Genomic DNA, 23,790 nt, shown 5'->3' with positions numbered 1-23,790 from the left:
CCTGCTGTCTTGAAGACAATAACACGACCGTTCCGAGAGTCTTCTGAATCTTCTATGCCCTGACGTGATTGCAATCTGCACCTTCAGTGAATGCGCAGGAATATATTTCTTTGCATTCTCGGCGTTTGCAACAATTCAACAGATTTTGAGTCGCTTTAACTACAGCGATGTGTGTGTGTGTGGGGGGGGGGGGCAGGCGAGAGAGCGCAACGAGAATGTAATATATGACAGGGGTATATTTGCAATTAAAAATTTGTCAGGAGTATACTTGCAATTTAAGAAATTGTCAGGGATATACTTGGAAATTACCCTATTTATAAAGATCTGTAATTCAAAAAATACTCTATTTATTGCTTATTTTGGATACTTAAACCATCCAAGTAAGTACTTTTATTGCATTGATTATCAATTTATATTGTATATTTTACACAACATGCAAAACCATATTTCACATCATTGATACATCAATTGTAATAGTATACTTACAAAAAAATGAATTGAAGTTGTGAAAACAGAATTTTAAGTTTTGAAATTAAATTTTTAACTTAGCTCATAGTTTATCCCATCTAATTTTTTTAAGGGTTGCTGTTCCTGCTCCTTAAGGACAAGTGCAAAATGCAATTTAAGCTGAACGACCTAGTTCTGGGGAGAACGTGTTGGCTTCGATCTCAGTCCTCTTTCCTGAGCGTTGAGATTCTATCTTGTCGTGACGTCGATCTTAAGCGAAAGTGATAGAATGTGTGTTGAGGCAAATGTGAGGGAATATACTGGGGAGCTCTGGATCATCACAAAACGTGGAAGGAGCTTCAGTAACGGATTTTGAAACAGTCTACCAATGCTTGTGCAATTCTTGAGATATTGTCATCAAAGTAACTCTTGATCGTAATTAGTATCTAATTTTGGTTTGTAGTTTTAGGAACGGAGGTGGCTCCTATAGTTTTTGTTATAACAGATAGCAATTTCATTTGGCAGATGTTACCAAGTTGACAGTATGCACAGAGCTTCTATTATGTATTGTGGTATCTTGGTTCGCATGTGCGTACGAAATTTGTTGAAATCTCCTGTAGAAGACTAATGCGAAGCTGTATTGGAAACCTGCACGTGGAAGAATCTGCAGTCCAAGCATGAAAGACTCTAGCCACTTGTTTCACTTGCTCCGGGGAGGCAAAGAATGATGGCATCGTTGTGAACATGATGCCACCTGTATACAATCTTTGCCAGCGACGGAGATCGAACAACCGCAACTCGCAGCGCGGTCAGCGCAATCCAGTTGGCGAGAAGTTTCCTTCGCCACTTTGAGCAAGACTTACGCCTAAGATCCAACTGAACCTAACCAGCTATATCTATAGCCTTCAGTACCTGGTATCGTTCTGGCACAGAGTTGACATCATATGTACTGGTGTAAGGTCTATTAATGAACACCGGTGAAACAAAGAGGAATCCGTCAAGCATGCGACTGTCGCAGTTTGTTGCTTGTGCTTCCTCTTTTCTTATTTACATTGGTATCGCAATTTCATTATATATATATATATATATATATATATGAACATATACATTGAAATTGCACAACAGAAATAGTGTGGACTGCTGAACTGCATGATCGTCAGAACGGCTCACAAACGCGTGTTGTTGGAGGTTGCTGTTATTTCTTCGCTGTCCTCTGAGTTCAAACATCAATGTTTTTTAGTTGAATCTTTTGTACAAAATTCATTTTTCTAATTTTTGTGGTTGTTGTTGAAGGTCGTTGTTTTTATAGGATTAATTCTCGTCCTTGGGGGAGACAATTCAATACAAATCATGTGCAAAGACAGCAAAAACATACACATGCATATCAACACACTCCATCCACCATTTCAACAATTGCATGACTAGTTCAATGCAATCTAACAATAAGCATGACAACAAGTATAACAACGAGTAGCAAATGGCAGGATGCATTTTTCAAGATTAGAACCCAAACATAATGAAGTCTAGGATTAATCACACACCCGGACGGTAGGATATTAGAATAGTGATTTCCAAATAAGCACCAGGACTCGACCACGAGTTCCACAAGGCGAGGTTCGGCAACGAGCTTACAGGCAAGGAAGACGCCCACATCTCCCACCAAATGGCAAGAGCAGGCTCGGAGTAGGCATTGCCTTGGTTTGAACCACATCCCGAACGAATCCCGAGGCAACACGAAGATGACGAGGAATCATCCGTGCTGACGCGATTTCGCAAACTCCCACGCGACCGCGGGTGGCGAAGCCGCGTTGGTTCGGCTGTTGACGCGGTAACTGGGACCCGCAGGCAGCACCAGCGGTGTCGCCACCCTCACTCTCTCGTCTCCCCCGCACAGCAACCTCGTCTTGCTCATGCCCCTTCGCTCGCCGTCTGCTTCTCCGGACCAGCCCCGACTCGCATCGCTCCACTCTCCCCTTCGTGCAGGTTCGCTTCATGTGCCCGTCTCTTGCCCCTTCTCATGTCTTTGTGTGGTCGTCGTTGATGTGTCAGAGTTAGATTGTGTCGGTTGCCTTCCTTTAGTAACGGCGGTCACTGAAGTGAGATTTATCATGATTCTCAGTAGTTTTGGTGGTTAGTTCTGTCGCCTTACTTGCTGGACTTGTGAGATCATGCAGTTGGCGTTGTGGATCCGTTGTCTTTGCTCGTGTCCTTTGTTGGAGTGGCTGACTCTGTAGCTCCGGATATGTTATGGTAGTGCAACAGGACGATTATCCGTTAGGTCGACGATTGTGATGCTACCTGCGAGCCAACAGCGGTGGTGGTGATAACATCATACTTTGTTTTGTAGTCCAAGCAGGGGTGGTACTATACCCATGTCGCCGTGTAAGGTGAACCTTTGAAGGTAGATCATCTCATATCACTTCCTTCACGTTTGTGGCTTTTACATGATGGGTGAGGAATTGCTTGACAAACTTTTCAATTATGAGTTTATACTGTACGCATCAATGTACCTGAACAGAGTCCCGCGTAGGTTGTCAACCAGTTTGGTTCTAGGTAGGTGCATAGACATGGAGGATATCAAATACGATTTTGTACAACAGCGAGTATTGTATATAATACGATACAGAATCTATTATCAGTTTACCATGCATGCCGTAGAACATGTACCATGTACCATATAAAATACGATACAATCTATATTCTGTTTACCACGTATGTCGTAGAGAACTTTTACGATGTACCGTATAATTCGAAGAGTATTTTCTTTGTATTTTCTTTGTATTGTTAACTTCATTTATTGTAAATTGATGCAACTTTGCATTATAGTGTTTTGATAACTACAAGCTGTAAAGAAACAACTCTTTTAAGGGTATAAGTGAGAATTGGAGGTTGGTGTTATGGATTTGATTGGGAGATTATGTTGTGAATTGATAGTGAATCAATTGTATTTTTGCTATTAATATTTGGTATTGTAACTTAATAAACATATGTATTTTTAAATCTTAATTAATTGTATTAATATTGAAGAGGATGATATTTGAAATAATAATAATTAGTTTGTAGTTAGTGTTCTCAATTAATATGATAGTTTGTAATTTGAGTTATTTAAATTTGCTAATAGTTAAGCAACATGCTATTTGCTTGACATTGTTTTTTATTTAGTTATGTAACAAAGACTTCATGATATTAGTTAAGACTATAAGATAATTTAGAATAAGATTATTTTAATGTCTCTAAATTTCTATGGAAATTATACCTTTTATTCTAGTAAATTGATGGTGGTTTAATCTTGATTAATGGTGCTTAATTTTGTGAATGATAGGTGTATAATTTCAACAACTTGAAGCATTCTAAATTAATTGAAGATGAATACATCTTTTTTGAAAGCTCAAATTGGGACACTTTTTTGGCAGCATTGGAATTGCATATAAAATTTACATTAGAGTAACTCTTCAAAGCTTTTAAGGTATTTTAGCTACTTTATGCCTATGATTTAATAATTAATTTTTGATGTTAAGAGTGATCAAACATAATATATCATATTATTTATTGAGAGTTAATGAACTTGTCATAATTGTAAGTTACATTAGCTTATTAACTTGTGTTGTATTATGAGTTTTTTTTAGTGAAGGCATAGATTATTCGTATATTATACTAATGTGTTGTTAGGATGTTATCATATTCGTGGTACATTATAATTGCATTTATGATGGTTTTTGCTAAGATTTTTTCTAGAAATAAATATAATATAGGATTTAAGCTATTTAGTGTCTTAAACAAGTTTTGTGGGTATTACAGGAATTATTATGCATTTTATCTAAACTCTACACTTTACATTAGTTCAATCCTTAATTGAAGCAACAGAGGTTGCCATAGTATTATAAAATGGCCTTTTTGCAATTATCAATGGAGATTATAATGAAGACTTCAATATCATTGAGAGAAGGGGTGTTGAATGAAAGACAATGTAAAAATTTGTTGAGCAATTTTTCAAGGGGTCTTGAAACAATTAAAACCATCATTGGTGATTCTTGTTCAAATGTGTTTGATGGAGCAGAAAAAGATTTGTTCAAAATTGTTTGCAAAGCAAGAGACTTGATTGAAGAGTGTTGCAAGGAGGATTGGTTGAAGAGTGCGGTAATGCAAATTAATAATAAAGAAGCTTTTAGGGAACTTCTTATGGATTTCGAGTGTTGTTTTGATACCATATGTAGTATCTCTCAATGTTATTACCTTGATCAAAGGGAAAACACTATTGAGATAAAAAGATGCACCACATTTTTTCCAACATGCATTGATGAAGTTGATCAAGATATGAAGGCATTGAATGAGAGGCTTGATGGTATTGCACAACAACCATCATGTGCAAGTAAAGATGGTGAACTTGCATATTATCTTATGGGAAGGATAAGTGGTATACAAAAGGTTGAAGGGGGAGAATTAGACATCATTATTTTTCCTGATGAATATCCTTATCCTGTATATCAAAGACCACCTGTTCCATTGGATGGAAGTACATCGGTATTTGTGTATCCAACAAAATGGTTGGGTATGAAAAGTGCAACAAAAGTTATTCCTATTTCTAATAATTCTAAAGAACTTAAAGAAGCTATTATTAAAGAAGCTGGCATTTTGGGTGGATTAAGTCATCCAAACATCATCAAGCTTTATTGTTGTGGTTTATCTGAAAAAAGAAGAGAACTTGAAATTGTCATGGAACGTGGAAAGATGACTTTATTCGACATGATAAGAGAGAGAGGCTCACTTTCAAATGAAATTGCAATAGATATTATACTACAAATTGCAAGTGGAATGTGCTATATGCATGATATGAAAGTAGCACATCGTGATCTTAAATCTGATAATGTTATTGTAAATTCAATTGATATTCCAGAGGTGGATGATTTAGAATTTGTATATGTGAAGTTGCTTGATTTTGGTTCTTCAAAGATTGAAGTGAAAAACATTCCACAAGTATGCACAAGAGGAAGTATTTTTGGAACCTTTGGATATATAGCACCTGAGGCCATGATAAAAAAAGGAGAATCCTTGCAAGAGGTGGATGCTTTAAAAGCTGATGTGTTTAGTTTTGGCATGTTGTGCAGTGAGATTATTTCGGAATTAAAACCTTTTGGTAATGGAATTGGTTATGATGCTTATCAAAAAAATATTAAAAGAGATAAAAGGCCCGATTTGCCAAAAACTTGTCCAAAAGAATTAAAGTTATTGATAGAGGATTGTTGGTCGTTGGATCCATTGAGGAGACCTACATTCCTTGAGATTTATACAAGGTTGACAATGTTGAAGAAAAAATTGCTCCAAGGTCTTTGGAGAAGTAGAGACCTCAAAGATAAAGAGCATACACTATGGATTGATATTGTTTTGGATTCAAAGTATTGGTGGATAAGTTTGAAAGAAAATTTGCACAATGTTATACAACAATGTTTTTTCTTGTTTTGGCAATATTTTGCCATCTTTATTCAATGCTTATGGTTTGTATCTCAAATTAGAGAAATTAATCCTACCACACAATTGATAGTTGATAAAAAAAAAATTGATTTACCAAATCAAGTTGTTAACAAGGTATGTGTTATTATTTTTTGTGTTATATTATAATTGTAATAAATGTCATAATGTAATATAATATGTCACATAGATCTTGCGTGATGTAAAGATATTAATATTTATACAAATTCTGTTGGTACTCAAGTATAAAATCTTGTGAATTGATGTAGGTCAATGAAGAAACTATCAAAAATTTGAAATTGATTGGTATAGATGAGAAATTAATTGAATTGGAAAGAAAACTACAAATTGTTGGTAGTTTGGGGATAATTGGAATGGGTGGGATTGGCAAATCAACATTGGCCAAGGCCTTAAGTAACCATATCTCTCTCAAGTTTGAAGCAACATGCTTTATAGATGAGTTAAAGAATGGAAAATGTAGGCTTATGTTAAGGAACAAGTTAGAAGAATTGTACAAGCAACTTCAAGTATATGCTTTGCAAGATGGAAAAACCATCTTAGATCATATTAGGAAAACAAAGAAGGTTCTTATTGTCTTGGATGATATAAGAAGTGATAGTCAATTGGATGAGCTGTTGAGTATTGATAAGTTTAAAGATGATAATGGAAGTAAATTAATTGCTACTAGTCGAACTTGGAGCTCTTTAAAACAATATGTACCAAAAAAAGGCAAAGTGGACATGGAAATCTTTGATAGAGTCCAATCAATGGAATTATTTTCCATGCATGCCTTTGCAGCCAATGAACCTTGTTTATTATATTTGATGGATATAGCCAATAAGATTGTTAATGCTTGTTGTGGACTTCCATTGAGTTTGGAAGTGATGGATATTTATTTGTGTGGAAACCAACGATTGCGAATATGGGAGCGAAATATGTATAGATTACTGCGAGCAAGACATGATGGAAGAGAAGATGAAAAAATTTGAAAAACATTACAAATCAGTTTTGATGATCTTAAGTTTGATGAAAAAAATATATTTTTGGATGTCTCTTGTTTTTTTTGTAATGATTCTTATCCTGGATGGGTATCTAGAGAAAAACTTTGGCGTATTTTAAATGATGATGTTGGAATTTTGAAAGAAGCCCTTGACAATCTCATAGACAAATCATTATTAGTGGTGGATGATTTTGGAAATTTGTGCATGCATGATCAATTACGTGATATGGGTCGAAGGCTCACTAAGATAGAATTTGGAGGATCTCGAGATCAAAATTTGAATATGGCTACATTTAATGATTTTAATCTAAAGGTAAGTATTATATCATTGATTTATGTATAAGAATTTATATATTAATAAGTTGTTTATTAGAAGTAAATTATTTAATTCAAAATCCTTATTTGTGTATGCAAGATCCAAAATCTATACAAGGCTTGTCTTTCACAAAGCTGAAACAAGAATTAAAGTATAAAAAAGGTTCAAAAGTAGATACTATGAATTATGCAAACCTTCGTTTGTTAATTTTTCACTTGTGTGAGGATTTTAATCTTATTTCAACTCTTGTGGAACAAACTTCTAAACTTCGATGTTTGATTATGCACTTTTCAAGTCAAGATCATATAGTTAAAATCCAAAAAGGTGACATTGATAGGTTTTGGAATATTGCTAAGCACAAGGATCTTAGTCAAATGCGAGTACTTCACCTTGACAATTGTGAATTTCTTGAAACTTTTCCAAATGATTCATTCAAATCATTACCATTGATAGATCTACACTTGGAAAATTGTATGAAGTTAAAAGAACTGACAACGAACTTAGGTAGTATGATATTCTTGGTTACCCTTCACCTTGAAAATTGTCCCATATTAGAAGTAATCCCTAAAGAATGGACAAGTCTTATCGCCTTGAAAGAATTAAAAATTATCACTTGTAATAGTTTGAAGACAATATCAAATGGAATTGGAAGCTTGACATGTTTGACGAGACTATACATATATGGATGTGAGGCTTTGGAGGAGTTTCCACATAGACTGCCAAATTTGGTTGCTTTGGAGGAATTGAATTTTTCAAAGTGTAGAAATTTGAAGAAGTTGCCAGAAGGGTTTGGAAGCTTGATATGTTTGAAGAAACTATATATGCAAGAATGTGAGGCTATAGAAGAATTCTCAATAGGATTGCCAAATTTGGTTGCTTTGGAGGAATATGATATTTCAAAGTGTAGAAATTTGAAGAAGTTGCCAGAAGGGTTTGGAAGCTTGACATGTTTGAAGAAACTATATATGTGGGAATGTGAGGCTATGGAAGAGTTTCCAAGTGGATTGCCAAATTTGGTTGCTTTGGAGGAATTGAATTTTTCAAAGTGTAGAAATTTGAAGAAGATGCCAGAAGGATTTGGAAGCTTGACATGCTTAAAGAAACTAAGTATGAAGGAATGTGAGGCTATGGAGGAGTTTCCAAGTGGATTGCCAAATTTGGTTGCTTTGGAGGAATTGGATATTTCAAAGTGTAGAAATTTGAAGAAGATACCAGAAGGGTTTAGAAGCTTGACATGTTTGAAGAAATTATATATGCAAGAATGTGAGGCTATGGAGGAGTTTCCAAGTAGATTGCCAAATTTGGTTACATTGGAAAAATTATATTTTTCACAATGTAGAAATTTGAAGAAGTTGCCAGAAGGATTTGGAAGCTTGAGATGTTTGAAGAAACTATATATGTGGGAATGTGAGGCTATGGAGGAGTTTCCAAGTGGATTGCCAAATTTGGTTGCTTTAGAGGAATTGAATTTTTTAAAGTGTAGAAATTTGAAGAAGTTACCTGAAGGGTTTGGAAGCTTGACATGTTTGAAGAAACTAAATATGTGGGAATGTGAGGCTATGGAGGAGTTTCCAAGTGGATTGCCAAATTTGGTTGCTTTGGAGGAATTGAATTTTTCAAAGTGTAGAAATTTGAAGAAGTTGCCTGAAGGATTTGGAAGCTTGACATGTTTGAAGAAACTAAATATGAAGGAATGTGAGGCTTTGGAAGAGTTTCCAAGTGGATTGCCAAATTTGGTTGCTTTAGAGGAATTGGATATTTCAAAGTGTAGAAATTTGAAGAAGATGCCAGAAGGATTTGGAAGCTTGACATACTTAAAGAAACTAAGTATGAAGGAATGTGAGGCTTTGGAAGAGTTTCCAAGTGGATTGCCAAATTTGGTTGCTTTGGAAGAATTAGATATTTCAAAGTATAAAAATTTAAAGAAGTTGCCTGAAGGGTTTGGAAACTTGACACGTTTGAAGAAACTATATATGTGGGAACATGAGGCTATGGAGGAGTTTCTAAGTGGATTGCCAAATTTGGTTGCTTTGGAAGAATTAGATATTTCTAAGTGTAGAAATTTGAAGAAGTTGCCTGAAAGGTTTGGAAGCTTGACATGTTTGAAGAAACTATATATGCGAGAATGTGAGGCTATGGAGGAGTTCCCAAGTGGATTGCCAAATTTGGTTATATTGGAAGAATTATATTTTTCACAATGTAGAAATTTGAAGAAGTTGCCAGAAGGGTTTGGAAGCTTGACATGTTTGAAGAAACTATAAATGTGGGAATGTGAGGCTATGGAGGAGTTTCTAAGTGGATTGCCAAATTTGGTTACATTGGAAGAATTATATTTTTCACAATGTAGAAATTTGAAGAAGTTGCCAGAAGGGTTTGGAAGCTTGAGATGTTTGAAGAAACTATATATGTGGGAATGTGAGGCTATAGAGAAGTTTCCAAGTGGATTGCCAAATTTGGTTGCTTTGGAAGAATTGAAAGTTATACAATGTAGAAATTTAAAAAAAATTCCAGAAGGGTTTGAAAGCTTGATATGTTTGAAGGAACTATGTATGTGGGAATGTAAGGCTATGGAGGAGTTTTCAAGTGGATTGTCAAATGTGGTTGCTTTAGAGGAATTGAATTTTTCAAAGTGTAGAAATTTGAAGAAGTTGCCAGAAGGGTTCGGAAGCTTGACATGTCTAAAGAAACTATATATGTGGGAATGTGAGGCTATGGAGGAGTTTCCAAGTGGATTGTTAAATTTGATTGCTTTGGAAGAATTGGATATTTCAAAGTGTAGTAATTTGAAGAAGTTGCCCGAAGGATTTGGAAGCTTGACATGTTTAAAGAAACTAAATATGTGGGAATGTGAAGCTATGGAGGAGTTTCCAAGTGGATTGCCAAATTTGGTTGCTTTGGAGGAATTCAATTTTTCAAAGTGTAGAAATTTGAAGAAGATGCCAGAAGGGTTAGGAATCTTGACATGTTTGAAGAAACTAAATATGCGAGAATGTGAGGCTATGGAGGAGTTTCTAAGTGGATTGCCAAATTTGGTTAAATTGGAAGAATTACTTTTTTCACAATGTAGAAATTTGAAGAAGTTGCCAGAAGGGTTTGGAAGCTGGACATGTTTGAGGAAATTATATATATGGGAATGTGAGGCTATGGAGGAGTTTCCAAGTGGATTGCCAAATTTGGTTATATTGGAGGAATTGGATATTTCAAAGTGTAGAAATTTGAAGAAGGTGCCGGAAGGATTTGGAAGCTTGATATGTTTGAAGAAACTATATATGTAGAAATGTGAGGCTATGGAGGAGTTTCCAAATGGATTACTAAATTTGGTTGCTTTGGAGGAATTGGATATTTCAAAGTGTAGAAATTTGAAGAAGATGCCAGAAGGGTTTGGAAGCTTCACATGTTTGAAGAAACTACACATGTGTGAATGTGAGGCTATGGAGGAGTTTCCAAGTGGATTGCCAAATTTGGTTACATTGGTAAAATTATATTTTTCAAAGTGTAGAAATTTGAAGAAGTTGCCTGAAGGTGTTAGGGACATATTCCTTAGAACTTTCTAGTGAGAAGTTTCTAGAACCTTCTAGAAAACAAGCCTCTGGAACCTTTTAGAAGAGAAGCCTCTGGAACCTTTTAGAGAGAAGTTTCTAGAAGTTTCTAGAAAGAAAGCTTCTGGAACTTTCTAGAAGCTTCCTAGATAATAGAAGTAACTTGAGAAGCTTCCTAAGTAGGAGTATATATAGGGATCGAGGCTGAAGTATTCTTCAGTCTCGACAACACACCTCTTGGAGTTCTAGCTCACCTTTCTGGTGTTGTTCTTGTACTCATCTGTTTAATCTAGTTCTGCCACTTCTTCTTGAACTTCTTGTTAGATTTCAAGTCTATATTTTGTGTCCGTGACAATTTGTCGAGACTACACTAACTTGAGATATCAGAGCTAGTTCTTTCTTAGTAGAGTGTGGATTACCCCTCTACTTGAAGGTATACTAGTATTTTTAGAGGTTGCGGATTACCCTCCTCTAAACTGATACTTCTTCTGTTACAATATTGGAGTCTTATTCTTCTTGGAGAGAGTGGATTACCCCTCTTCTTGAAATTCTTAAGGCATTTTATAGGTTTTGGATTACCCTCCTATAAACCAATATTGCCTCTTGTAGAGTCATTTTTGTCCCTCTTCTAGAATGGCCGGAGGTCAAGACATTAGTATGACAGAAAGTTCGGAGTCTAAGTTAGATGCTATTATGAATGCCCTCGCTATGTTATCACAAAGAACTGCAGAGATTGAAGGAGTGGTGGCAAGGCTTCATAATGATGGAGTATCTGGGATAGCACAATCTAAACTACACCAGCCTCAAACTTCTGCACTTGGAGAAACAACTTTACCTCAGGTTCGACAAGAATCACTAGTTCTACAAGATAAGGAGCCTCGAGTTAGCCTTCCAGATAAGTTCGATGGAACACGTTCCAAGTTTCGAGGATTCGTCAATCAAATCACGTTGATAATAGTTTTACAGCCCGAACGATATCCAATGGAGGAGTCATGTGTTGGGCTTGTTGGAACCTTACTTACGGGACAAGCTCTATCATGGTTTGCTCCTTTATTTGAGAAACGATCATCCATATTAAACAACTTCGAAACCTTTTTGGAAGCATTTGCGGAAGCATTTAGTGAACACGATAAGGTTCGATGGGCTACTACAAAGATCCGGTCGCTACGACAGGGGATGCGTTCTACATCAGTCTATGCTTCGGATTTCAGGCAATTAGTATGCGACATCAATTAGGATGAAGAAGCATTGATGAGTCAATTCTATTGGGGTTTAAGAGATGATGTGAAGGATTTGCTGTTAACTCTTCCTGATCCATGAACGCTCAATGAAGCCATTAGCCAAGCTGTGAAGTGCGATAATTGCCTATTCCAATGTCGCCAAGACCAACGCTCAAGACAACATACAATTCGCCATGCTCCAACTATGTCGGCAAGTAGTGTGAATTCGCATTCAGAGGTGGAAGACATGCAAATTGATGCGGTACGCATCAGATCTCTTACTATAGAAGAAAAAAAGCGACGTATGGAAGAAAATTTATGCTTGTATTGCGGTGGAGAAGGCCACAAAGTCGGAAACTGCCCCAAAAAGCAAAATCGAGGTATAGTCAAGACTAGGGGAGTATTTGTTTAGGAAAACGAAGATGCCCAGCCACAGTAGGAACCGTGCGGTTGGACTATGAAATATCCCAACAACAATCAGGTTCCTTTCTTTCTGCCCAACCTGCACTTTGTTTTACAATCCCTCTATTTATCGGCCCTCAAAAACTGAGAACCTTAGCACTACTAGACTCAGGAGCATCTGCTTGTTTTTTAGACGAAGAATTTGTAAAGCGTCATAAGATCCCTTTAGTACAAAAATCAAAACCAGTTCATGTTGAGGTCATAGATGAGCGACTTTTATTGTCTGGTAGCATCACCCATGAATCAAAACCTATAGAAGTAACGTTTAAAGACCATAGTAGTCATATTATTTTTAATATTATTAGAACTCCATCAAATCCTATTATTCTTGGTCTTTCTTGGTTGGAAAAACATAATCCATCGATAGATTGGAGGTTGCAAAAGATGACTTTTCCGACAAAACCACCCAAGAAAAAACCTAGTAAAAAACCTCGAAAAAAGAAATCCTCATTCATTAGAGCAAGAGCGTTTATAAGATCATCTAAGGAAGGCACTTCATTTGTCATTTATGCGGCTCCAACTACCGAGGAGAAGATCTCAACAGCAAGTATATCGGAGCAATATAAAGATTTTGAAGATGTGTTTCAAAAGAAGAACGCCGACATACTACCGAAACACCGACCATATGATTGTGCCATAGACTTACAAGAAGGAGCACAACCACCTTTTGGCCCAATCTACAATCTATCGCAAACGGAGTTGGCAGAGTTGCGAAAGTACATCGACGAGAATCTAGCCAAGAACTTCATTCGTCATTCAAAATCATCAGCTGGAGCACCCATCTTATTTGTGAAGAAGAAAGATGGATCATTACGGATGTGTGTGGACTATCAAGGCTTCAACAAGGTAACAAAGAAAAATCGTTATCCATTACCCTTGATTTCTAGTCTCTTAGAAAAACTTGGATGTGCCAAGATCTTTACAAAAATTGATCTAAGGGGAGCTTATAATCTCGTACGAATCAAGGAAGGAGATGAGTGGAAGACAGCATTCTGTACAAGGTATGGTCATTTCGAATATAATGTCATGCCTTTTGGTCTTACCAATACTCCAGTGGTTTTTCAACATATGATGAATGACATCTTTCGAGAACACCTCGATGATTTTGTTGTCATCTACTTGGACGATATTCTAATATTCTCTAAAAACGAGGAAGAGCATGAGAAGCATGTTTGTTTGGTCTTGGAGAAACTACGCAAGCGAGGACTATATGCCAAATTAGAAAAGTGTTTATTTCACCAGACGGAGATGGAGTTTTTGGGGTTCATTGCGACTACAGAAGGTTTGAAGATGGACCCCAAGAAAGTAGAAGCAATCATGTCTTGGGAGGTTCCGAAGACGGTTAGAGACGTACAATGCTTTCTTGGTTTTGCTAACTTCTATCGGATCTTCATCAAGAATTATTCTCAAGTTGCTGCTCCTCTCACTCGATTGACATGCAAGGATAAGTTGGAATGGGGACCTTTGGCGGAGAAGGCGTTTCAAGACTTGAAGACAGTATTTACTACAGCTCCAATTTTGGTACATCCAGACTTTACAAAGGCCTTCTATTTAGAAACTGATGCTTCAAATTTTACTTTGGGAGCTGTGCTTTCACAAATGAGTGAAGACAAGAAGCTCCATCCAGTTGCATTCTATTCTCAGAAGTTCTCTGCTGCTGAAATCAATTATGAGATCCACGATAAGGAACTTCTTGCTATAGTGGATTCTTTCGAAGAATGGCATCACTTTCTTGAAGGAGCTGCACATCCAGTAATCGTATATACGAATCACAAGAATTTGGAGTATTTCATGTCAGCTCGAGTTTTAAATCGGCGTCAAGCTCGGTGGAATATGTCGCTATCTAGATTCGATTTTGTTATCACTTATCAACCTGGAAGGCAGCAAGGACTATCCGATGCTTTATCAAGGAGATCGTATCTTGTACCAAAATCTGGAGAAGCAACGTTTGATCAACAATGTACAACGTTATTGAAGCCAGAGAGATTTCAACTTTGTGCTACTATTGTATCATTTGATGCTGACTTCCTAAACCAGGTACGTGCTATGACCATTAAAGATTCAGTAGCCATTGATATCAAGCAACATACCAATGACGACAAGTTCAAGGTGGAGGGAGATCTTTTATACTTTGAAGAGCGATTGTACATTCCAAAAGGACCAGCACGACTCCGAGTTCTTCAATCTCGCCATGATTTTCCAACTGCGGGACATTTTGGATTCAACAAGACCTTGGAGCTTATTTCCCGAGATTTTTGGTGGCCCCAAATGTGGAAGGATGTGAAAGATTTTGTCCTCTCCTGTGACATCTGTTCAAGATCCAAGAATCCTCGCCATTGCTCCTATGGACTTCTACAGCCATTGCCAATTCCACGTCGACCATGGTCTTCAATTTCTATGGACTTCATCACGGACTTGCCATCATCAAAGTCATTTGACAGCATCTTTGTCGTGGTAGATCGGCTTACGAAGATGGCACACTTTATTCCTTGTAAGAAGACATCGTCCAGTGAAGTCACAGCAAGACTCTTTCTCGATAATGTGTATCGATATCATGGACTACCAGATGATATCATATCAGATTGAGGTATCCAGTTTGTGTCAAAGTTTTGGAGATCTCTCTTTGGGATATTGAAGGTGGATATCAAGCTTTCTTCAGCTTTTCATCCTCAAACTGATGGCCAAACGAAACGGGTGAACCAAGTCTTGGAGCAGTACTTATGATGCAGCATCAACTATCAGCAAGACGATTGGACTGCATATCTACCGCTAGCCGAGTTTGCATATAACAACATCCTCCATGTGTCGACTCAACAAACACCATTCTTTTCCAACTATGGGTATCATCCAAAGCTTGATTTATTGAGTCCGTCAACAAATAATAATCCAGCAGTTGAAGGATTTGCGAAGCAATTATCAGAGCTTCAAACTATGTTGAAGCTTCAATTACAATCCGCTCAAGAATCCTATAAGACGTCTGCAGATAGATTTCAGAATCAAGCACCTACTTTCAAAGTTGGAGACAAAGCCTGGCTTCTTCGACGAAATATCAAGACCAAGCGACCATGTGATAAGTTGGATTATCGAAGATTGGGACCATTTATCATCCAGAAGCAAATTAATCCAGTGGCATACCGGTTGGAGTTATCAACTTCTATGAAGGTACATCCAGTCTTTCATGTTTCTCTGTTGGAACCTTATTGAGAGTCATCTTTTTCTGAAAGAGTGCAATGTCCGCCACCTAATATTGAAATCGAGAACCACGGAGAATATGAGGTTGAAAAGGTATTGGATTCACGGCGAAGGTGGGGAAAGTTAGAATATCTTGTTCATTAGTGCGGCTATGACATTAATGAGCAAACGTGGGAGCCAGCTGAAAATCTTACGAATGCGCCACAAAAGGTACAGGAGTTTGATCAACGACATCCTGATAAACCTAAATCAATTCGACGATAGCTTCTTTCTGAAGCTTGTTTTCCCAATAATATAAGAAAAGGGGAGAGTACCAGCAAAATTCATAGTTGATGTAGTTATTTTCTCCAAGATACATCGTAGTTTGGTCTTTTGATATGGATAGCCAAGAGATAGATACTATGCCAGTCAGAGTATCGCAACCGAGTAGCTCACGAAGGCGACCCCGAGATGAAGAACTACATGTACCACGACGACGACGGAGGATACCGAGTAACCGATCACTGGTGATTGTATTTGAGATCGAGCCTGCTTACGATGGTCAGCCAGAAGGCGTGTTCACAGGACAATTTCACAATGAGGACACGGAAGTTCATGCTTGGTCAGAAGTCGAAGGCATGGGCCACTACCGTTGGCTTCAAGGGTCGGTGAACCACTTGCCTCGTGAACAACAGTTGGAGTTCATAGCAGAAGTTATGCGACAGATCTTCATTTTCTTGCGTTGGTACTGATCAATAACATTGCTTCTCAGAGACCTCGAAGCTAAAGGAGGGGGTGATGTTAGGGACATATTTCTTAGAACTTTCTAGAGAGAAGTTTCTAGAACCTTCTAGAAAAAAAGCCTTTGGAACCTTCTAGAAGAGAAGCCTCTGGAACCTTTTAGAGAGAAGTTTCTAGAAGCTTCTACAAAGGAAGTCTCTGGAACCTTCTAGAAGAGAAGTTTCTAGAAGTTTCTAGAAAGGAAGCCTCTGGAACTTTCTAGAAGCTTCCTAGATAATAGAAGTAGCTTGAGAAGCTTCCTAAGTAGGAGTATATATAGGGATCGAGGCTGAAGAGTTCTTCAGTCTCGACAACACACCTCTTGGAGTTCTAGCTCACCTTTCTGGTGTTGTTCTTGTACTCATCTGTTTAATCTAGTTCTGCCACTTCTTCTTGAACTTCTTGTTAGATTTTAAGTCTATATTTTGTGTCCGTGACAGAAGGGTTTGGAAGGTTGACATATTTGAAGAAATTATATATGTGGGAATGTGAGGCTATGGAGGAGTTTCCAAGCGGATTGCCAAATTTGGTTGCTTTAGAAGAATTGAATTTTTCAAAGTGTAGAAATTTGAAGAAGTTGCTAGAAGGGTTCGGAAGCTTGACATGTTTGAAGAAACTAAATATGTGGGAATGTGAGGCTATGGAAGAAATTCCAAGTGGATTACCAAATTTGGTTGCTTTGGAGGAATTGAATTTTTCAAAGTGTAGAAATTTGAAGAAGATGCCAGAAGGATTTGGAAGCTTGACATGCTTAAAGAAACTAAATATGAAGGAATGTGAGGCTTTGGAAGAGTTTCCAAGTGGATTGCCAAATTTGGTTGCTTTGGAGGAATTGGATATTTCAAAGTGTAGAAATTTAAAGAAGTTGCCTGAAGGGTTTGGAAACTTGATATGTTTGAAGAAACTATATATGTGGAAATGTGAGGCTATGGAGGAGTTTCCAAGTGGATTGCCAAATTTGATTACATTGGAAGAATTATTTTTCTCACAATATAGAAATCTGAAGAAGTTACCAGAAGGGTTTGAAAACTTGACAGGTTTGAAGAAACCATATGTGTGGGAATGTGAGGCTATAGAGAAGTTTCCAAGTGGATTGCCAAATTTGGTTGCTTTGGAGGAATTAAAATTTTTACAATGTAGAAATTTAAAAAAGTTTCCAGAAGGGTTTGGAAGCTTGACATGTTTGAAGAAACTATATATGTGGGAATGTGAGGCTATAGAGGAGTTTCCAAGTGGATTGCCAAATTTGGTTGCTTTGGAGGAATTAAATTTTTTACAATGTAGAAATTTAAAGAAGTTGCCAGAAGGGTTTGGAAGCTTGACATATTTGAAGAAACTACACATGTGGGAATGTGAGGCTATGGAGGAGTTTCTAAGTGGATTGCAAAATTTAGTTGCTTTGGAAGAATTGAATTTTTCACAATGTAGAAATTTGAAGAAGTTGCCAGAAGGATTTAGAAGCTTGACATGTTTGAAGAAACTATATATGTAGGAATGTGAGGTTATGGAGGAGTTTCCAAGTGGATTGCCAAATTTGATTGCTTTGGAGGAATTGAAGTTTTCAAAGTGTAGAAATTTGAAGAAGTTGCCAAAAGGGTTTGAAAGCTTGACATGTTTAAAGAAACTAGATATGAAGGAATGAGGCTTTGAAAGAGTTTCCAAGTGGATTGCCAAATTTGGTTACTTTAGAGGAATTAAATTTTTCACAATGTAGAAATTTAAAGAAGATGCCAAAAGGATTTGGAAGCTTGACATGCTTAAAGAAACTAAATATGAAGGAATGTGAGGCTTTGGAAGAGTTTCCAAGTAGATTGCCAAATTTGGTTGCTTTGGAGGAATTGGATATTTCAAAGTGTAGAAATTTGAAGAAGATGCCAGAAGGGTTTAGAAGCTTGATATGTTTGAAGAAATTATATATGTGGGAATGTGAGGCTATGGAGGAGTTTCCAAGTGGATTGCCAAATTTGGTTGCTTTGGAGGAATAGGATATTTCAAAGTGTAGAAATTTGAAGAAGATGCCAGAAGGGTTTAGAAGCTTGACATGTTTGAAGAAATTATATATGCAAGAATGTGAGGCTATGGAGGAGTTTCCAAGTGGATTGCCAAATTTGGTTACATTGGAAAAATTGTATTTTTCACAATGTAGAAATTTGAAGAAGTTGCCAGAAGGGTTTGGAAGCTTGACATGCTTAAAGAAACTATATATGTGGGAATGTGAGGCTATGGAGGAGTTTTCAAGTGGATTGCCAAATTTGGTTGCTTTGGAGGAATTGAATTTTTGAAAGTGTAGAAATTTGAAGAAGTTGCCTGAAGGGTTTGGAAGCTTGACATGTTTGAAGAAACTAAATATGTGGAAATGTGAGGCTATGGAGGAGTTTCCAAGTGGATTGCCAAATTTGGTTATTTTGGAGGAATTGAATTTTTCAAAGTGTAGAAATTTGAAGAAGATGCCAGAAGGATTTGGAAGCTTGACATGCTTAAAGAAACTAAATATGAAGGAATGTGAGGCTTTGGAAGAGTTTTCTAATGGATTGCCAAATTTGGTTGATTTGGAGGAATTGAATTTTTTAAAGTGTAGTAATTTGAAGAAGTTGCTAAAAGGATTTGGAAGCTTGACATGTTTGAAGGAACTATAGATGTTGAAATGTGAGGCTATGGAGAAGTTTCTAAGTGGATTGCCAAATTTAGTTACTTTATTTTACAAATATAATTATTTTAATCATATATATTTAAATTTATTTACGAATTTGGTCTTTTATAAACATCAAGACAAAGAATGTGATTGACATATAATTTATAATAGTTAACTTAGGTAAAAAAAAAAAAAAAAAAAAAGTTTAAATGTAATTTCTTAACTTCATCTTTATTACAAAGACCATAATATCTTAAATTCAACAATAAGTTTTAAAAAAAATACTCCATAAGCATGTAGACTTCATTTAGACCTATGTTAATTTTTTTTTAAAAAATTATGGATTAATAAGGCGTATATAAGATGTCTTTATTCAATTCCAACTTATTATCATTATTACATTGAAATTATTTTTAATTAAAAAATAATTTCGTGAGATTTTATAGTTTATATATATATATATATATATATATATATCTAAAACTTGGTTTGAAGATATAGAAGTCTTAATAAATATATCTTTAATATCAGCTATCCCTTCTAGTTATAGTTTACTATAATACTACCAATAATTCTATATAGTTTCAAATACATATAACTTTATCTGGGTATAGTCAGCATCATATAATACTACCAATAATTCTATATAGTTCCAAATACATATAACTTATAATATATAAAAACAAAGAAGGTTTGTAAGGAAGAATTTTGAGATGACCTATTTTCTTATTTTTGAGAGATTTAATGATGCTGACTAAACCCAAATTTTTAAAATCCTAAATTTAAAAGCCAAACTTTTTATATTCTCAAATTTAAGGGCTTATAGACCATCCTAATTTCATAGTTAGAATTACAAACCTCAAAAATTTGTTGCACATCTTTTTAAATCTTCAAAAAAAATATTAAAGTAATCTAGCATACCTATATAATCTTAAATCTTTAGGTCTTAATTCCAAAAAACTTATAATTGATATTATTTTCTATTGAAAATAATAATATAAAAGGTTCAAATTTCATAGATAATACACAATTGATTGTCATGTCTAATTAATTCAAAAAAAATTTTAAATATTTTAAATAAATTTGTACTAAGTAAGTTATTTAAATACAATAAATATCTTGACATCTTACATTAATGTGCCTACTATTTAGGATATTAAGTTTAATATATAGAGGTTATTTTTTAAATAATTGATTTATAATATATAAGCTAAAGCTAGAATAGCTTTACAAAATATTATCATGAAACTAAATATTTTGTCATTTTATTTATGTTTTTGATGTAAAATAAACATTTATCTAATTTATACTTATCAACCAAAATTTTGATGATGAAATTAAAGTAAGGTAAAAAATAAATTTTAAATGGATTAATGTAAAAATAATAAATATTATTATAATATTATTTGTATTTTAATTCTAATTATACATGAATACTTGAGTTAAGATTATATACTTAATATGTCTTATTAATTTATACTCTAGATTTATAGCAACATCAAACTTATAGAATTAGATGAGTTTGAAACAAACATGAGCCATAGCCTAGTGACTACTTCAATAACAACATTATAAATAATTTTCTAAATAAAATATTTATAAATCATTTTTTTTTTTATTTAGAATGAAGAACAACATGATTAAACATATTTCATAGGAGCATCAAACTTATATAATATATGACATATTAATATCTATTTTTCTATATTATTTTTTATCTTATCAAAAAACAATGTAATACTACATACAATAAATCTTACTTTTTTTATATTTATATAATATCTATATCATTTAAATTAAATTTATTTCTATTTTTTTTCTATTTTTTTAATTATTTAATAATTTTTCTTAATTTTAATAATTTTATGCTTTTAATGATTTCTAAAAATTAATTAAATATAATTTGTTTTAAATTTTGATATTTATTTTTGATGATTTAATTAAGTATAATTATTGATGATGTATAAAATATAAATTTTAATTAAAAAATTGAATTTATAATTATTTAGTCAAACAAACATTAGCTAATTAAGTACTAATATTTGATGTAGATTAAGAAATTGGAATTGAAAATGAATCAAATATATTTGATTATAAGCTATAAATTATTTATTTTTATTTATTTTTATTTTAAATATAAATAAAACTTCTTTTTATTGTATAATAGATTAAGACTATATTAGAAGTTTTGATGTAATAATTTTAAAATCATATTCTTATAATAACAACATTTATCTTACTGCCCTTCTTAAAACTAATAGTCTTTTAATTAAATACAATAATGCTTGATGATTAACATAGAATATAAAATGGTTTGCCAACAAATAATGATAAAAAATTTGAATTGAATAAACCGTTGCCAAGGCTTTTCTTTTTGTTCTAGTATAACTCTGTTCAACTTGATTTAGTAATCAACTTACATAATAAATTAGTAAGTCTATTTTAGTGGTAATATTTTGAACCAAAACACTTCTAATTGCCTCATTTGAAGCATCACAATGCACATAAAAGTTTTTATTTCAATGTGGTGTGATTAAACTTAAAATAGTAGTTAATTTTTTCTTTAAAAACTCAAAAGTTTGTTGACATTTGTTGGTCTATGCATATTTAATACAAGACTTTGTTAAATTTGTCAAAGGTTGTGAAATATTTACAAAATTACATATAAATAGTTGTTGATAATTAGTAGAATCCATGAATTCATGCTTTTTTTTCTTCTTTTTTAGACGTAATAAAGAAATTATAGCTTTTATCTTTATTGGATCCACTAATAGTCCTTCTTCACAAACAATATGATCTAATAATGTACTTGAAGTATCTGCAAAGGTGTATTTTATTAGATTAAGTCTAATTCCATATTCTCAATTCTTTTGAAGATATTTTTTTAAATGATCCAAATATTTAACTTAAGTTCTATATATACTATAGTGAATATTAGTAAATGCACATGGAAGCTAGTAAAGAATCTTACAAATGTCTCAAAGAAGGTTGAAGCTTTTTATCAATGAAATCCATCAAAATCAAGATGAAAAATAGCAAATTTTTGTTATAAAAGAAATAAGATTTAGAGAAGATAGCATTCTATCTTCTACTCTTATTTACAACTTTTGTATATTTGTGATACTAAAGAGATGGAGAACCAAAAACCAATTAATTCAACTCAAGAGCTATGACTTATTGACTTACTAAATGAGACATTACAATTGCCATAACCTTAAAAACAATATAATCAAGATGATTCTCATGAATGACATGTCCTTCCTCTAATAGATGGCAAGTTACAACGTGTTTGACATCATAATTTTAGAAGACACTTCCAATGTTTGATGATTTTATTAGAAGTAAAAATAACTTCTAACAATGTTTCAAATATTTTATTTAAAGAGAGTTAGGAAGACCTCAACAACAATCAAATAAAAGGGTGATCTTCTTGCTATGGTATGAGATACCATCAATGGCTAAAAAGACCTATTAACTATTTTTGAAGAGAACAAAAATAATAGTATGTGGCAAACACAATTTGCCACATCTTAGATTTTTTTAACATATGATTACCCCTCTTCATAGAACTCGTCACTAAAAGGGAGGATAATGTCATGGACATATATATTTATTTTAATATTTAATTATATGATTAAATAGAAGTAGATAAAAATAGATTTATTTTATAATATTTTTTAGATAAGCTTCTTAAAAGCTTCATAGATGTTACTTTAACTTTACATGTATTTGTAGTTGATAGATAAGTTAGAAATTTTGTCAATAAATTAACTACATGTTAATAGCTTGTGGAACAAGCTAATTATGTGGCATATATATAGAAAACTTGCCTTGCAATTTAAGATATGTGTCTTGCAAAGTCAACATATTTTGGAGGTCTTATAAGACATCGCCATGTAGCTCCTAGTTAAGAGTATATATAGAAGGAAGAATGAAGCCTTTTTCACTCTTATCAATGCCTTTCTAGTCCTTAGTCTTGTTTCAAGACTTTCTAAACTTCTTGTCTTTAGTAATAATCATTCTAATTCAATATTATATCATCTTTGAGTGATTTTTAGTCTTTTTTGAATGATACAATAGTGTATTGAAGTTTTAATTCTTTGAGATTCATATCCTTGACAACTATACATTGGTCTAAATAACAAATGCTTATTCTTCTTTTGTAACATGCATCAAAGTTCTTCCATTTCCAAATAAGTGTTTAATTGTATTACACTTAGTTAGAAAAAGTCTTTGTTATGCTATTGAAAAATTGATCTAAAATAAATCTAAAATAATTTAATTACAAAGAGATTTAATAATATGAAATATCATTAAGCTACCATGACTATTTATTGCTACTTCTATAGAAATAGTTTCATGGATAATATCTCCAAAAGACAATAAACAACCATCTATGATTTCTATATGCATGTGCTTAGTTATCTTTATTATAAATATATTATATTTTTTAAAAAAATCTTCATTCAAAAAATAAATTGAGATTCTTAAATTTAACAAGACAGAGGATTTGTAATTTTTAGGTCTTACAATTAAATCTATTGTAAAAAAAAAGTAAAGATTATAAATAAAAAATAAGACTTTTAATAGATATTAAATAAAATCCCAACTACATAGTTCTTATTGAAAATGGAAAAAATTAATTTTTGATCCATGTCTTCATTTACATCCATGTTCTTTATTTTATAGTTGATTAACTTCTTTAGATAATATTAAGCAATATGCTTAGATTTTCTATAATATAAGCACAATATTTC

At 34.0% G+C, this 23,790-nt stretch overlaps 1 protein-coding gene and 1 long non-coding RNA gene across 3 annotated transcripts; one reads left to right on the top strand and one right to left on the bottom strand.

The window, feature by feature from the left end:
* Nucleotides 1–471: 471 nt before the first annotated feature.
* LOC141046181 (uncharacterized) lies at nt 472–2,221 on the bottom strand. 2 transcript variants are annotated; one of them, XR_012218919.2, is made up of 3 exons: nt 2,080–2,221; nt 1,044–1,660; nt 472–777 (listed from the first exon to the last, which is right to left on the bottom strand). It is a non-coding gene; the product is annotated as an uncharacterized LOC141046181 (long non-coding RNA). The 2 variants fall into 2 exon arrangements; XR_012218918.1 differs by lacking the exon at nt 472–777 and having other exon boundaries at nt 984–1,660.
* Nucleotides 2,222–2,350: 129 nt separating this feature from the next.
* On the top strand, nt 2,351–11,081 carry LOC112291306 (light-sensor Protein kinase). The gene is made up of 4 exons (XM_090255693.1): nt 2,351–2,430; nt 2,702–3,913; nt 4,246–6,030; nt 6,183–11,081. Exons 3-4 carry the CDS (start codon nt 4,333–4,335, stop codon nt 6,900–6,902), a joined length of 2,418 nt encoding a protein of 805 aa, XP_090111819.1. The 5' UTR covers nt 2,351–2,430; nt 2,702–3,913; nt 4,246–4,332; the 3' UTR covers nt 6,903–11,081.
* The last annotated feature ends 12,709 nt before the right edge of the window (nt 11,082–23,790 follow it).

This window comes from Physcomitrium patens, chromosome 14 (genome assembly GCF_059467195.1).
Source record: "Physcomitrium patens ecotype Gransden chromosome 14, ASM5946719v1, whole genome shotgun sequence".
NCBI classification, from domain to species: Eukaryota; Viridiplantae; Streptophyta; class Bryopsida; order Funariales; family Funariaceae; genus Physcomitrium; species Physcomitrium patens.
The sequence above is the reverse complement of the archived record's forward strand: the minus strand, read 5'-3'. Positions and strand labels throughout refer to the sequence as shown.